Here is a 16829-nt window from a genome sequence, read left to right as displayed (position 1 = left end):
TGAATTGACAAGTACATCCATAAAAACTTTTACATTATGTGCACTTCCTTTCCATCCTACTACACATATGTAAACATTATATTGAAATCACAAGCGCAAAGCTCTACATGACACTCTGCATGACTATTGACTTTTTACTTCGACATGAAAATTTTTTATATGCAAGACACGTGCACTGATATGTGTACCATCAATTGCACTGAAACAATTCTACAACAAAACCTAAACAAACAAAATTAAAAATACATTTATTCAAACACATAAACAATATTATAAATGAAAAATTTCATACTTTGAACCATGGATAGTATTTTGTATTGGTTTTAATCTTTGTCAGGTAATTTTATGGATTCTTATTTTATCAACTCTTTTCTTAGTTGACATACTATTCTTAACACTTCTTTAAAGTAATGAGAAATTATTTTTGTTGAATGTTGTAAACGATCAGCAATAATTTTGTGACGAACATGATGATCAATTGTAAATAAAAACATTGCAACTTTTTCTTCTATAAACATATCCCTTTAGTTTACTAAAAGTTAACAAAACATGTCTTCTCCATTTAAAACAAGTCAAAACAAGTTGTCCTAAATCTATTTAATACTCAACAATAAAGTCATAATTATATAATATAAATGTTTGAGCCTTTGTTTTATTTAAAAAATTTTGATCATAATCATAAATTATATCAATTATCAATAACTAGAGAAATTATCATCACTTGATTCAGAAGTATCTTTATTATTATCTTTTAACGTTTTATTTTTCATTCTATTTATAACATGCCATACAATTTCAAAAATAACATAATCAATTTTACAAACACACATGACAATATGTCACTGTTCAATTTCAAATGATCACTCCTGCACATGGCAATTTCCCATCAAATTATGATATAGAAAAAGCAACAGGTCGCAGATGCTGATAAGCAACAGTGATTACAAGTAAAATAAGGTCTATTGCTGATGAAAGTGATGTAAGCACTCCAGTTGCAGTACTCATTTCCGCTGTTGCAACATTTTCCATCTTCTGTCGTGATAAAGAAGCTTCCCGAGCTCTGCCCCTTTTTCTACTAGGGGTTTAGCTGCAAGCAACCATCGCCCGTCGCATCTCCACAATCTCCTTCTCTAACCTACTCTGTTCTTGCTTTGTTGGCCAACGTATGGCTGCCTCTGACCTTATGGCATCAGCGAAGAGCATCTTGACTTCCTCAACTCAAGGGCATCAACATTACCGTAGACAATCACCACCTTAGCCCTTCCGCCCCCGCTGATCCACTATAAGAATTTTCTAGGAAGGACGTGAGGAAGATTCTGAGCGCATTGCAGCTCGAGAAGCTCAAAGTCACACTGAGGAAAATCCAGAGAGCTCCATTTCTTCCTTTGAATATGTTGCAATCTGTTGAAGGATGCGAGGATGAAGATCAAGGCTTGGAGTTTGCCAAGAAGTTAGGTGACTCTGGAAACATCATCTTTTGGGGAAACATGGTATTTCTATGGCTCAAGTAGGTAATGGATCATGATAATCCTAATTATTGTAATGAATTTACCTTAATCAATGTTTCCTTCTTGTGTGTCTGGATGATACAAGAAAAAGTGGCATCTTATCGGAGGCGCTTGTTGCAATTGTGGTTCCGATTTCACTGCAATATGATTTTTGTACAAATGTCGCCGCCACGGCTAAGTTCTTTGCAGATAACAGGATGGTGAAGGCGGATTTGGAGAGGTTTACACGGTATCAAATTTGTGTGCTTTCTTGGTTTTCACATGAAGTTAGGCCACTTCACTTATATATATGCTGACTTTATGTTTGAAATTCAGGCCATGCTTTCAAATGGACAAGAAATTCCGATAACTTCATGTTATTAGTTCCAAAGATGCACGTCACAATTTAGGTGGGGGAAGCTTTCTTTAAGAATTTTGTAAATTTATTTTTGTTCTTAAACTACCTACTTTCTTGACTAGTTGATTTGAGCTTATTTTCTTTTCTTTCTTTTTCCTTTTTCGATTCTTATATTCGTCAAGTGATCAATTTATATAAAAACCTAAATTCTTTATTCTAATCATTTTTTCTGTAACAGATAGGATCAGAAGGCATACAAGGCAATCTTTAAAGTATTAAACTTGTCAAGATTTGTTAATTACCAAATATCCATATTGCAGATTCTGAAGTACAAAGGTTTGTAAATCTAGCCCTGGGAATTCTTAAAACTAATTGCTTTGGATGTTGACATAACATCAAGAAAGAAACTGAGTTCGTTGGTTCATCCAAAGATTTCTCTTTTTTAATTGGTCCTTTCTTTTAATGAAAGAGAGGCTGTCTAATTTTGAGTTATCGGATTTTTTTTTTTTTTTTCCGGGAAGAAGCATATCAGTTCTTTGTAAGCTTACACAAGCTCCATAATTTTTTTATTTAATTTTCTTTTTCAGATGCCTCAATTATGAGATATGGATGCATGGATATTTCTTAGATTTTTCTACTTTGCTTGACTGCCTGTTTTAGTTGAAGAATATAGATGCATGAATCTTTTTTCGAATTTCTTGAATGTTGTAAGTTGTCTCACATGACTTCCGGAATTGTGATCTCGGCACAAGGACTTTATGTTGAAAGCCTGAACTTCTTGATTATATTTAGTTCAGGTTTCATAAATCAATCAATTACTGCATCATTTTGGTGGTAAATCTAAAACATAATCTTTTAATAGATTGAAGAATTGCCGAAGAGAGGCTTTCTTTGTGATTCTCTTCTTGGATTCAGCTCGCAAATTCATGCTGAAAAGACTGATATTTGTGAGTTGCATGAATTTAATTTAGGCTAAGAAAATTTCTCAAAAAAGGGGCAAGTTTATTCTTTATTTTCTCGCACATCTTTTGAACATGCATAAGTGATTGTTTCTAATACCTGTCAAACCATTACAATAGCTTCATCATCACAGCATGAATAATCAAATGTTTGGTCAGATTTAAAAGGAGTTGCTATGATTTATGAGATAAATAAAATTGTAATGGTTTAACAAATTTTAATACACAAGCACAATTCTAGAATACCTGTAATGGTTTGACAGATATTAAAAACAATAAAAGATCTATCACTGTATCTTTATGTCTCAACTGTGGTCCTCAAGGTGATGCTGTATCACCCAAATAGAATAAAAGATCTATTCTTGCATCCAGCCTATTGTTTTTATTTTATCATGGACATGTTTGCTTTGTTTATTCAATATTGACTTGTATGATCCCATTACACAATTGAAATCCTTTCTGCAGAGTACCCCAATTGAACTATTTTCAACGTGGGAAATTGGATTCTGAATGACATATTTGCAAGAATGAATAAAGACGTGCCTCATTTAAGATTCATATTATAATCTGTGATAGTCATAAATTATTGAACACCTTGGTTAGTACAGCCAATTGATAGTTTGGGAAGTGGTTTAGAAGGTTTAGTTGCAACTGAAGAGTCATCTTATTTTTCTCTTTTTTCCATAGATCAAGGTCTATGAGTAATCTTCTCTCCTTTGTTGATAAGTGACTAAGTTTAATGTCTTCACATGTTAACATGCTATGAATTTATGTTGTTTTATTTCTAGGTTGTTAGTACAACTTCTATGGGAATTTAGCAAAACGATGCTATCTTTGGTATGTGATTCACTTGTAACTCATTTACTTTTGCTTCTTTTTAACTGTATTTATTGATTGATTGATTAAGGTAAGCTCATTTACATTTTTTGAATGGAACTTGTCCTTGTAGGGGACTGTACTCTTTGACATATCAATATATCTATTATTATCTAAGAAAGTAATTCCACCTATTATCTATTATTTATCTAAGAAAGTAATTCCACCAAGCCATGGAGAAAAAAGTGGCTTCTCTCACAAAAAAACTGTTCACAAAGCCTTTTTATGATGTGGCTTAGTGAACAGTAACAGCTTCTTATTAGGCTTGTGGTGAGCCACTTTGCAGTGTATTGGGCTACATGCAACAAATAAGAAATAAAATTGGCTGGTTCATTCCCATGCATCTATTACCTTTATTAACGCGGGATGGCCATGTCTACAGTAAATGAAAAGTTCTCCATCTATTGCTTTTATTAACCTGCTCCAGGACATTACGTGCTCCAGTTCTTTCACGCTACCTTTTGGTTTCATTTATTTAAATATTTAATAATTACTTTATTGTCTTTCTTTTTTGTTATATGCTTTTAAAATTTAAAAGTTGTCTTTGGGGGCGCTTGCAGTATGCATTTGCTTACCTTGGGGAAAATTTAAATGCTCGTCCTTTCTTGATTACCTGATTACCGCTTTCAGGGTTCGCATGACATGAGGTAATTGCTGCAAGAACAAGAATATTGCAATCCGCTGGCTGTTTTCTTTTTGGGTTCCCTGGAGTAGATATTTGGCAATGCCTGGTGTCGGATCCGGCAAACATCGTGGTTGTTATTGGTGCTTTCCCCTCTGGATTTATCTTTCCCCACCGTTGTTTTTTTTTTTTAATTTTTTTGTTTCTTTTTGTTGTTTCCCAGCTCATGGTGTTTTCCTCATGTGTTTCCCATTTCAGGTTCTGGTTTCCTGAGGGTGATTGTGGTGCTGATTCTGCAGGGTGTTGTTCTTCTGTTATGGGTAATGGATGTCGCTATATTTGGTTCTTGCGTTTTGGATGAGTTTTGCATTGTTCTTTCGTGTCATTAAGCTTGTTATGTGTAATGACCAGAGCCATTTCTGACTTGATTTCAAGACAGCTGACTTTGGCTTCTTCTACAAGCTCAATCTCTTAGGCACATTTCACTCTCGGTATCATTACTCCTCCTGCAAGCTCAATCAGTTAGCACACATTTGCTGAAAGGTCCTCTGATTCTTTTGACTCCGACCACCGCTTCCGCCAAGAGACAAATCCTCCAAACGCCGCTTTCTTTATCTTAGGTATGGGTGATCCTTTTCTCTCTACCTATTCTCATCTTTCCTTCTTCATCTCATCCCATTACCCTGCTATGGACATAAGGAGAAATTGAAGTCAACAACAGAAATTGGTTATGCCATGGACAAGCCAGAAAACGATTGTCTGTTTTTTTGTTGCATTTTGTGTTTCAGAAAATGGTTGCCACTCATTGGGAACATCCCCCATCTCTCTTTTTCTTCCTGGGCTGCTCTATTTTTCTACACTTTCAGCCAATATACATGATTTATGTATTTTGAAGACATATATTATCTTAAAGAGCTAAAGGCGTCATCTTGATCGTTTGAACCTATGGAACAACCTGTGAACTTCGTCATTTGGCCGCCAAGGTATCAAATCTTAACCGTCTGTTATATTCCCCGCATTTGGCCCTCTAACTATCAAAATGTCATTTTTACATCATTTTGCAGGGATCAAGGATTGATGGTGAATTATGGCGAAGAGGAGGAGAAATGCTATATCTTCTTTTGGAAGAAAGAGACAGAATAATCAACCTCGTACTGTAGAAGTTGCTGAGTTGCTGCCATTGGCATTGCTAGAGCAAGGAACCAAAGAGGTAATCTCGGTCTCTCTTCACTCCTTTTTGCTGTATTTATGCTCAAGTATTGATGTCATTAGCAATTTTTATGTTCTAATAAGATTCTGAGAGTAATTTATGTTGAAAGGATTGGTAGGTAGATTGAACATTTTTCTATGTTTTGAATGATGCTAATCACTTTATCTGCCAATGGTTTAAAATGCGTCATTTAACTTTTGTGGTATATTCTTTTACCATTAAACCACTGTCTACTATTTTCTTAAATGTAAGTAACAGAATAATCAAGGATTTAACTCTGTCATGACATATATTGACTCTGCTTAGTATAAATACGAAGCCAAATCACCATCCTCTTTCCTCAATTATCACACAGGTTTGCCTCTACAGAGTTAAAATATTTGAGAAACTGAGCACAGTGCCTAATGTGATATAATTAATAGTTTTAATGATTGGGTGTCAAGGATTTGTTTACTTGTCTTGGGACTCATATGGATCTTTGATATGGAAGCAACATGATTTCCACCTCAGTCACATGCAATTTATTTAATTTAAAACCAACTCCAAAAAGGAAAAAAAATTTATAATTTTCCATGAATTTATAGTTCTAACATGATCTATGACCAACTAAGTTAGAATGCATTTAATTCGAACATTTATAATTTTCCATGAATGGCCCAGCTGGGACTTTCAAAGCCATGTGCCCATGTACTCCTCTGATTCTTTTGAGTATGTGTTAAAAACAATGTGCAATCCCTTTTGAGTATATGTTGGTCATCATTTTGTAACTAGGGATTTTGATTTTGAAGCTTCTCTTTGATTGATTTCATGATAGTGAAGGCAAGCCCCAATCATCATCTGTCATTCTCTATTTCTCTCTCTGAGTTCTGAAGCTGAAGTTTACTAAAAGGTGGTTCATTTATATCCTGAGAAGGAATTTTTGAGGCACTGTAGATGGCCTTATCTTTATTTTGAGAGGGATAATATCTACTGAAAATATAATTGCCTTTTGCTTATACATGTGATTGATTAGTCTGGAATTTCTCCAATGTTCCTTCTTTTAAGCCATGTTCTTACTACATCATATAGGTGCTGGGATACAGTAATTAAGTTGATTGGATCTATATATATATATATTATATGCGCGCTCGCGCTCTTGCTGGAGCCTGAAAGGTTTACATAAAAATGCTTGTGAGATTTTTGTGCGTGCGTGCGTGTGTAGATGGGGCTATATTTTGGATATATGTATGACCATGGTCTCTTATCAAAATAACTAATGCACTTACCGTTAAAATATTGTTTTCCTGATGATTTTTTTTTTTGGGGTTGACCTGAATTCCTGATGTATTATAAGTACTGCATATATGTTAAAATGGTCATTGCCTCTGTTACTTATATTCTCATAATAATGATTGATCAATCATTTTAGCTTCTTAGATGCTTTTCTTACTGACAAGTGAGAATTCTTAATTTTAGGTTCTTAACAAGGTTGTTTTTATGCCTTCTCACTTCTGTTTCATTTGTTGGATTATTATTGATTATTGATGTAAAACTATTTCAATCTAAGAATGGATGTGTGAATTACCTTGCTGAGGAAGATGGTCATTTATGGATTCTTTGAATTTATTGTCGGCTTTTAATTTAGAATCAACATTTCAGCTTGAGATAGTGAGCTTTTTGATTATGTTGAAATTTTTTATAAAATAATTTGATCATGTTTATATTTGATAAACACTTAAAGGGCATGAGTTTTTCATCTTTTTTAGCTACATTGGCTCTTTCGTTTGATATGGCCTGAAACTAAGGGTCCTTAATGAAATCTAAGAGAATTTTCAACATGAAATGCCACGAGATGGCAATCTGTAGCATTTATTGAAGACCACTTGGTTTGCATGTTGTATTTTGTCCCATGTTTCTTGGAGATTTCCAATGGATTCTCTCTATTGTTTCAATTGGTTGTACTTGCATCTACCTATTGACCATTTAAAAAATGTCGATTTGTGTGCATGGTACTTTACCTATATTCGTATCTATTACAATTGATTTAGATGCTGGATTCTCTCTCGCTCTCTCTCTACTCTTTATTGTTTCAATTGGTTACACTTGCATACGTGCGTGCTTTAGGTGTTTCAATTGAGCTATTTGACGGGGCCTTTTTTTTTCTTTTTTTCCCTTGAAGAAAGTTATCTGACCTTGATAGAAACGTTGTTAAGGTGAGGCACTTTCTTATGTCGCTGCAATTTAGAACTGAGATCGTGTTCCTTTTTTCTTTTTAAACAGCATTCTTCAAATTGAGTAATTGTAATCTGTCACAAGGATTAGTATTGACACCATCAGAAAATTATTCAAGACTAGATTTTATTGAATGTGATCAAGAGTTGCTCTCCTTTGTCTTAACTGATCACATTTAAGCTATTCTTTGGCTGCCACCAATGAAGCGGCTATCTTCTAAAAATTTTGTTTATTATTTGTGCACATCACTGATTGTTTAATATTAGTTCATAATGTTTATAAATATTAGCATGGTGAATGGTTAATCTATTGAAGCATGAACTCTTTTGCTTCTGTTAGGGTCATAAGCCATGGCTATTTCCATGAAGGTTTTGAGAATCTAAAAGCATTGTACACGATGCTAGAGGACATGTGCTTTATGAGTTTGTTTTTCATAGATCATGAAATATCTATTGAATGATAGAGATAACAGGCCACAGGATCAGCTTTACATCCATGAAAAGGCATATAACATGATGGGACATTTTTCTTAGGAGAGGAGGTATAGACGGACGGAGAGAGCATTGTGCAATGTCTGTCACACCTCGTTACTAGAAGTGTAACCAACACAGAATATGAGATACATTCATATCTTGTAAGTCTTAATTAATTTGGGATTAAACTAAATTATTGATATATAATTTATAAAGTTCATAAAGTATCACACATTTTATAGAAATTTTGATAGAACTCCTCGATACTTAGGACCTCTCACAATTTTTACAATAGCAAAACTTGCTAGCCAGACTAGAAAGGAGTTTAGTTTCACACCAATAGATTTATATTAACAAAATAAAATTAGGATTTAATTATGGTATATGTGGAACGTTAAATTTATGATTTAATATAATATATAATTATATCAGAATGAATGGTCAGAGTGCGCCCATGGTTCAAAAAGCAATGCTGCCCCTTGATGATCAGCTGAAGGCAGGGTTATAATATTTGAGACCAAATAATTTTTTGGTTAGTAGCATCACAATTGAGTTTATAAATAATAAATTAATAAATAAAAATGAAAATATGAAAATAGTAATTAATAATTTAATTTAAACAAATCAAGAAAATAATGAAACACTTGCTTTAATTGACAATAAATGACAAGTTTGCTTAACAGGAAAATTGTGGAACCAATAACAATATTAGAACTAGATAAGTTTATAAAAAAATTATAATATATATAAAATTTCAAGTAATGATGTGATTTTCAAAAAATGTCTTTAAAGAAATTAGTATAAAAATGATAAGTTTTGAGCTCAATCTAGGAGGGTTTTATTAGAATGAATAACAAGCATGGATATATAGTCCACAAGAGTAACATATCTGGTGTGGCAAGAAGTCATAAAAAACAAGCATAAGTATAAAGCTTACGAATAATAAGCGTGGATTATATCTACAAAACTACATCCTTCATTTCACGTGTATTGGTTGTTACAGAGGGCTAGCATCTTCAATGCATTTTTCTAATTAGGTGTATCATGGCGCGCTAGGGTAATAGAATTGTTATTAGCATTCAGTGTTTTGAATTCAGTTTTCCTAATTAAAATCAAGCATGTATGTAGTAGGAATAAGAACTTCAAAATTTTTTACTTTCAAATAAGTTGTTCAACAATCATTTTCTATTTTTTATGTTCATCTTCGGACGAATTATCATATTAAAAAATTTTCATTTCAAATATAAAATTTATTAAATAAGTTGCTTTTGAGATGTAATATTATTTGTTACATACCAATTTCAATCATTACTTGGGAATAACATAAATCATGGCCAAAATCATGAAATCATCATTTGTAAATCAATTATTATAAAAAATAAAATTTGCAAGAATATTTATATTGCTTATAAAATAATAATATTAAAATTTAAATAAATAAATTTTATAAACATTTTATTAAAAATTTATTCATAATACTATCCACTTATTGAAGAGTTTTTAATAATTTTATAATTAAATTTTTTTAATTTCACGCTTATTTCAGTGATGCTTCAATTTAACTTTTACCAAAGTGCAGTGAAAGTTGTTACATTTCAGCCCATGGACCACCGAAGGAGAGAAGAATTCCGCCCAGCACTGACAGCCTCAGAGCAGAGATGGAAGGAAATGAGATGCAATATTTCTCCTTCACTGTGGCATATGGACGAGAGTGGAAAAGGAACAGACGGACGAGAGGGAGGAGGAGAGAAAGAACGAAGAATGACAACCAAGAGGAGAGAAGGAATGAAGAACGATGGCGAGGAGGAGAGAAGGTTGAGAATGCGTGAAGATTTTGAAATTTCTCGATGCTCTGGAGCTTTAATCGTAGAGGATAGAAGAAATATTTAAGTATTAGGAAATTGAGAATGTTACCAAATAGAGCATAAGGAAAATTACAAAAAAGAACACAATAAAATTACGAAAATGGCACAAATTTTTTTATAAATTAAAACAAAATAACACTAAACTTTTGCTTGATAAAATTTGAACTCTAAATCTTTAAGAAAATTACTAGCATAATTTTCACTAACCTACTACTCTTCAATTATTATAAAATTAGTTTAAATAAATGCCAATTAAAAGAACTTTTTTTTTTGGAGTCATTGCAAATGTAGTCTGAAACTTCCTGATTTTTTTTCTTTTATTGCTTGACTTGTATCCGGGCAGCATGAAGAGCTATTCCTAAATCCTAACTTGTAGCTGGATTTGATTTTTCTTTCATTCTTCATTTGTCATATTGTGAAAGTTTTACAGCTGATTTTTTTCGTCATTGATATTTTAAAGCTCAGGTTTATGCATATTATTTGGGTTTTCTTTTGTCATTATTTGATTTTTTTTGGTGCATATTGTTTGAATTGAAATAATATATGCTTAACGCTGGTGATATATACTACACTGGCCAGGTCAGGACCAGCCAAAGTAAATCCAGTCATAAGCTTAGTTGTTTTAAGTTAGAGCTGAGGAATAATCATAAATACAGAAGCAGCATTTCATTTTCTTCTTGTCTACGTATGCCATATACTATGGTTATAATTATTAGAATTATACTACCATTATTTAAATTTACATCTGTTTAATTGGCCAACCCGTGCAACCGTGGTTGTGTCTAGTAATAGTAAAAGATAAAAACAAAAACCCTACCATTCCATTTTCATGATAGCGTCCAGATGGCAGAAAAAGAGCTATAGAAAGTAACGCTGAAAAGGCAAGAATGAATGCATTCTTTCAGCCTTAAAAAAAGTGTAAAGATGGCAGCTTTAAATTTAAATGCGTTGATTTTTTTTATTACAAACTAAATGTGGTTGTCCTTGACTCATTAATGATGCATCTGCTTTGACCAATATCGTCTACGACCAATGCAAAGCAAATCGAAAGAAAAGTGAGACTAAGGCTTTTGCAGCTTTTTTTGATGCATCAAAATTAATGTCAGCTTTTTCTTCCTGCTGAGATTCCATGCCGTTTTGAATGATACTGCTCCGGTCTCATTTATAAGTCCAATTTTAAAAGATGTATTTGGTCCATTTATAAGTTATGGTGCGTCTTTTTAGGTAATATTTAAGAGATATTTTCAAAATTACCCTTCATGAGAGAGAAAAAATAACAGGATATTACTTTTTAGATTTGTTATATAGGGGCATGTTTGAAATTTTACTTACTTTTATTCCTTATACTTTTATTGTATTGGTATTGATAAAATTGATAGGAATAATTTATAAATAGGATTGGAGGGAATACATTGTTTCAAATAATGCATTCTTTCAGCATTAAAAAAATGTGAAGATGGCAGCTTTAAATTTAAATGCGTTGATTTTTTTTATTATAAACTAAATGTGGTTGCCCTTGACTCATTAATGGTGCATTCGCTTTGACCAATGTCGTCTTCAACCAATACAAAGAAAATCGAAGGAAAAGTGAGACTAAGGCTTTTGCAGCTTTTCTTTAATGCATCAAAATCAATGTCAGCTTTTTCTTCCTGCTAAGATTCTATGCCATTTTAATGATACATTGTTTCAAATCCTAGGAAGTCGGGCTTCTATTAAATAGCATATTTAATTTTTTTATCAGATAGCTTATATTAAACAGGCATCACGTGCTCATCTCTGCAAGATGGATCATATTTAAAAAATTGTAAGTCTTAAAACCTGACACGTAGCATTCATTGAAAATGATTTTTACAGTTGGATTGGCTTCAAGTTTTTTCATCCTATTTTCCAATTGTGTGTAAATCTCGAATCTCCAAATTCTTCCCTGCAGCTTTTTGAATTCCAACCTGTTAAAAGTCTAGCAGCAACAATCTTCCCGTCTTTCACAGCCTTCAAGGTAAGTGTACGTTACTTCTGATTTTAATGATTTTTCTAATGCTTTAGATGTTTGGAGCTAATGTCAATCGTGCTATTTGTTTTGCATGGATTTGGGATCGTTTGACAGCAATGTTATTATTACGTACATCTGTCAAATAATCTTTTCCCTTTTCTTTACTAAGGCACTCTGTAGGTGTACGGCATTTATGGATTTGCAGAACTGGGGTGGCCTAGAAGTGAATATTAAATCATCTCTGTCCAACCTGTTTTTTTTTTTTAATTATGCATAGATAATTTTTGTTCTTTCATGTAAAGGTATTTTGTTTGTATTTCAATATTCAGTTCAGTTTCATGCAACTACTATATCTTTTTTCTATTCAATCTTTGAGTTTTTGGCTGCATGGGAGTTGATGGGACATGTTTTGATGATGTTAGATTGTAACAAATACTTTAAGCATATACATCATATAGATTTTAGTAGGTTGCATGGCTCATGTTTTCTCTCACTTCTGCACCTTTAGTGAAAAAATTATAATTTCTCATCTAGATTTTTGTTGCATACCAAGAGCATGGGAAGTTTAATTGTAGTTATAGAGAAATTTAAATGATAAGATTCCATTCAAAAGATTTTTTTTTTTTTGGGGGCTACACACTCATACATTTACTCTACTGACAACTCGTGCCAATGCCATTCGTCTCAGGCCAAACAATTTTTGACGCTGTCCCCTCTCTCCATTTTTGCCACCCCTATATATATATACATCCAAACCCCATACAATTATGTTTTCCACCAATGCTGAGTCCTCCTCCGTTTTGAGCTGCTTCTTCCTTCTTCCTCACACTTCACAGATCTGTTATTCCCTATTATTAAACCCAGGATGAGACATTGCATTGCTCTTTCTTCTTTCTTTGTCTTCCTTCTTCTTCTGCTTCATGGAGCCTAGTGTGGAGACCCTTATAGGTTCTTCACGACCCTTATAGGTTCTTCACCTGGAAGTCACCTATGGTGATATTTACCCTCTCGGTGTTAAGCAACAGGTACTTCGTTCATTCACTCTCTTCTGGATTTCCCATCTTGGATTTGCATGTGCTTTTACTACTAATTTTTTCTGGGTAGTTTTTATCTTTGCTTATCTGGGCATTTTTTTTCTTCAAGATCCAATTTGGCTTGTGTTTTTCAATTTTGCAGGTGATCTTGATCAATGGCCAGTTCCCTGGGCCTCACATTGATGCTATTACTAATGATAACTTGATTATTACCGTGTTCAACTACCTTAGAGAGCCACTTCTCATTTCTTGGTAACTCCTAGCATTTTCTTTCTTCTTGTTTCTTTTGCTATGAACATTAGATCCTGGGAGATTTACACAATAAGGACGTTCCTCATTTCTACTATTGTGGAGCATTGCCTTGTTTGTTGCTTCCGACTTTTATAAATCAGTAGATCTCGCCAAGATATTATCTTTCTATTATTAGCAGGCATATTCCGTTAATTAAGAGGTCAATGGGGGTAATTAAAGAAACTGTCGTGAGTTTAATTTGAAATAAATGATAAAAGAGAATAATGTCAAAAAATGAGGGCACACACACATATATATAGACATACACAGGCGCTTGGTTTCCATTTTTGCCACTCTGGTGGAACAACACATGTAGGTTATTTATCATACTTCGTAAACACCGACTGAGGAATTTGGCATGGTTTTTGCTTTATGAATTGAATAAAGATTAATCTTATGAATCCCTGACAGCTTCAATATCAAGTTCTTATAATCGCATCTCATATCTTAATCTTACCATGGACTTACAGAACTCTGATGATAGTTTTCTTGACAGTTCTTTAGTTATTGATTGATATTATAATTGAAACCATTGTTGTGCCTATTCCTCACCAAAAATACGATGGGACTCTGATAACTAAATTTCTTTTCACAGTTCAAATATTTAAAGGTACTTATATCAATTTCTCAAACTTTGGGCAGGAGACAACACTTAAAAGTGATATCATCCTCTGCATTCTGTCATCTTGAATAACACCAGGTGCCTTAAATACCAGTGCATCAAACACAGAGACATCTTAGATGCCTCTTGAAATTTTAGACGCCATGACGAAGTGTGGCGTACCAAATACTTGATCAGTTTCATCATTGTGCAGGAATGGGTTACAGCAACGAAGGAATTCATGGCAAGGCACGGAGTGTTTGGAACAAACTGCCCTATCCCACCTGGGAAGAACTTCACATGCAATTTGCTGGTGAAGGATCAGATTGGAAGCTATTTCTACTTCCCGTCTCTTGGAATGCAGAAAGCTGCAGGTGCATTTGGTTCTCTCAGAATCTGGGGCCGTCCTAAGATTCCTGTCCCTTTCCCTTCTCCAACTGGTGACTTCCCTATTCTTGTTGGAGACTGGTTCAAGACAGATCACCGTGTAAAAATTCCATGACATTCATTTCAGTTTCTCCCTTTCTGTTATTTGTTCTTTATTGGCCTCCTTTTGTTACTTAACTTCTATTGATAAAAATCAAATATTTACATCTTATGATTTTTAAATAATATGATTTATTGTTCAAACTTTATATAGCGAAACAGACTGACATGTTGTACTAAAAGAATTTGGATATCTTATGCTTGATATAAAGGGCAGATACAATTTCTTAAAAAAAAAAAAAGGTAGATAAACTAAATCCTTACACACTTTTACCTCGTGTCATTTTGTTTTATTAACATTTGCCAAATTTAATAAAATGTCTATCATTGACATAGAAACATTACACCTTTCTGGTTAGCATCTTATCCAAAATCCAAGGTCTTGTCACTTGTGATGAGCTAAAGAAGCAAGATTCCAAACCTAAACAGCAAACACACCAAGGCTTATGGCTTTCACAACAACCACATCTTTCTAAATTGGAATCATATATATACACTCAAACACTTTCTGATAGAATTTTGTCTTTTGGTCAAATTATAAATTCAAATCTAAGGTCTTCTAAATTTCTATGCAACATGAAAAGCAATGGATTGATATATATAAATCCAAGGTCATACCCCGGAGCAGTTTTAAAACTGTCCAATAGTGGCTTGACCTAAGTGAAGATGAAAAGCGATGGATAAAAAGGAACAAATGTATGCCTCCTTTGAAAAATTAGTAATAGACTTCTCAAAGGTAGCATCGTGTAAGGGGACTTTGACAAGAAGGGTCGCAATGGCTCTATGCCATGCTGAAGACTTTGCACCAAAGGCAGAGCGATGGCGAACCCTACGATGATGAAAGCGAGGTGTGTGATTTCTATTTTTTTTATCGGGACAAAATTACAACATTTGCCATTGATGGGAACAATTTTTATTTTTTGCTTCCCTCTTTTTACCTTCGAAATTTAAAAAATAGGAATATAAATGGCTAAAAGTTATTTTTGTTTTCTTGTAATTAAAAAAATTAAAAACTGTTTTCCAAAACAAAAATTTGAAAAACTATTAGCCAAACAAGTTTTTTTATTTTAAAAATATTAAAATGAAAAAATAGATTTCAAAAATAGAAAATAGGCCCTTGTTTTTTTCTTTTGATATCAGAGAAGGGCTAGGCCCTAAGTACATAATTAAAAAGGAAGAGGGGACTGAGATCCCAAGCACTCATTGTGCACTAAATTCTTATAGGAAAGGGGAGTTGAATTAAAACGGCTTGTAGAAGAAGTCCCTCTTTTGCCAACGTATCAGCAACCTTGTTCTGGCCACGTGGAATTTTCCTGATGTGAACATCCCAATTAAGTTGGAGCAATCCATTGATTTCAACAAAAACCAAGCTGCACTTGTTCATATCCTTAGTTGTTTCATATATCAAGTCCACTGGAAGTTTAGAATCTGATTCCAGGATAATTTTCCTGAAACCCATTTCCCAAGCTAGTTGGAGGGACTTGAGCAAAGCCTATTCTTCTGCTTCAAAGGGATTACAGTAACCAATTAGTTGACAAAATCCAGCAATCCATGAACCATAATGATCTCTCAAAACTCCTCCACAGCCTGCTTTCTTTTGAGAGGTAGAAACAGCACCATCGGCATTAATTTTGATCCAATCTTTTGGTGGTGGATCCCATATTTGCAACTCATTACAAGTTACAGATCTGAATGTGATATTGTTATCACCACAGGCAACAAAAGACTTCCAAGTTCTTAAGATTATAGACACAGGGTTTATAGGCATTTGGAAATCTTGTTGAAAGACAAAATTGTTTCTCCATTTCCATAAATTCCAAATAGCAACACCCCAAATTAAATTCCAATTATTGGACCTATTACAGGTCACATTCAGTTTCAGATTCAAGCTCATCCAGTCGTGCAAAGAGGCATTGAAAAATTGAGTGTGATACCTTCTTGGTAGTAATTTACAACAAAGGTGTTGGGCATAAACACAATCACGGAGGATGTGGAGAACATCTTCATCTTCAGATTCACATCATTTGCATAAGGATGAACAACCTGACCAAGAGCTCCTCCAAGTGTTTGTTGGAGCCAAAATAGGCCCTTGTTGACAGCTTATATTATGAGAAAAACTTGGGTCATTGGTCTGTCATTCCTTGTTAGGTGAGGGAGTGATGATGTTATAGAGTAGAGTTTACATGAATTCTTTTTCCTTTGACCAATAATTTACGTGAATTCAAGTGATCCATCATTTCTTGCAATGGTCTAAAGCAAGAGTAAATACCAACTTTCTTTCCAGACAATTGATGAAGGCTTGAATTAAAAATTCAAAAAGGACAAAGTCATTTGACTAAAATAAATGAGCAGTGAATGCATCATAA

At 33.7% G+C, this 16829-nt stretch overlaps 1 protein-coding gene and 1 long non-coding RNA gene across 36 annotated transcripts; both read left to right on the top strand.

Annotated features, from left to right (window-relative positions):
* Positions 1-816: 816 nt before the first annotated feature.
* On the top strand, positions 817-10540 carry LOC129320125 (uncharacterized). Of its 34 annotated transcripts, none has more exons than XR_008595665.1 (11): positions 817-1737; positions 1824-1897; positions 2084-2181; positions 3593-3641; positions 4241-4435; positions 4561-4622; positions 4742-4922; positions 5091-5285; positions 5367-5512; positions 8196-8357; positions 9796-10540. XR_008595665.1 is itself a non-coding variant. In XM_054965332.1 (4 exons), the coding sequence occupies exons 3-4, from the start codon at positions 5390-5392 to the stop codon at positions 10084-10086; spliced, it is 414 nt and encodes a 137-aa protein (XP_054821307.1). In that variant the 5' UTR covers positions 4629-4922; positions 5091-5285; positions 5367-5389; the 3' UTR covers positions 10087-10540. The 34 variants fall into 34 exon arrangements, 1 of the variants encoding a protein (XP_054821307.1); XR_008595658.1 differs by having other exon boundaries at positions 9776-10540; XR_008595660.1 differs by having other exon boundaries at positions 9771-10540.
* A 2261-nt stretch (positions 10541-12801) lies between these two features.
* LOC129319372 (uncharacterized) lies at positions 12802-14519 on the top strand. 2 transcript variants are annotated; one of them, XR_008595488.1, is made up of 3 exons: positions 12802-13076; positions 13228-13337; positions 14192-14519. It is a non-coding gene; the product is annotated as an uncharacterized LOC129319372 (long non-coding RNA). The 2 variants fall into 2 exon arrangements; XR_008595489.1 differs by having other exon boundaries at positions 14019-14519.
* Positions 14520-16829: the final 2310 nt, after the last annotated feature.

This window comes from Prosopis cineraria, unplaced genomic scaffold (assembly GCF_029017545.1).
Source record: "Prosopis cineraria cultivar Desert tree isolate PC_DT_omini unplaced genomic scaffold, ASM2901754v1 PC9, whole genome shotgun sequence".
Lineage (NCBI taxonomy): Eukaryota > Viridiplantae > Streptophyta > Magnoliopsida > Fabales > Fabaceae > Prosopis > Prosopis cineraria.
The sequence above is the reverse complement of the archived record's forward strand: the minus strand, read 5'-3'. Positions and strand labels throughout refer to the sequence as shown.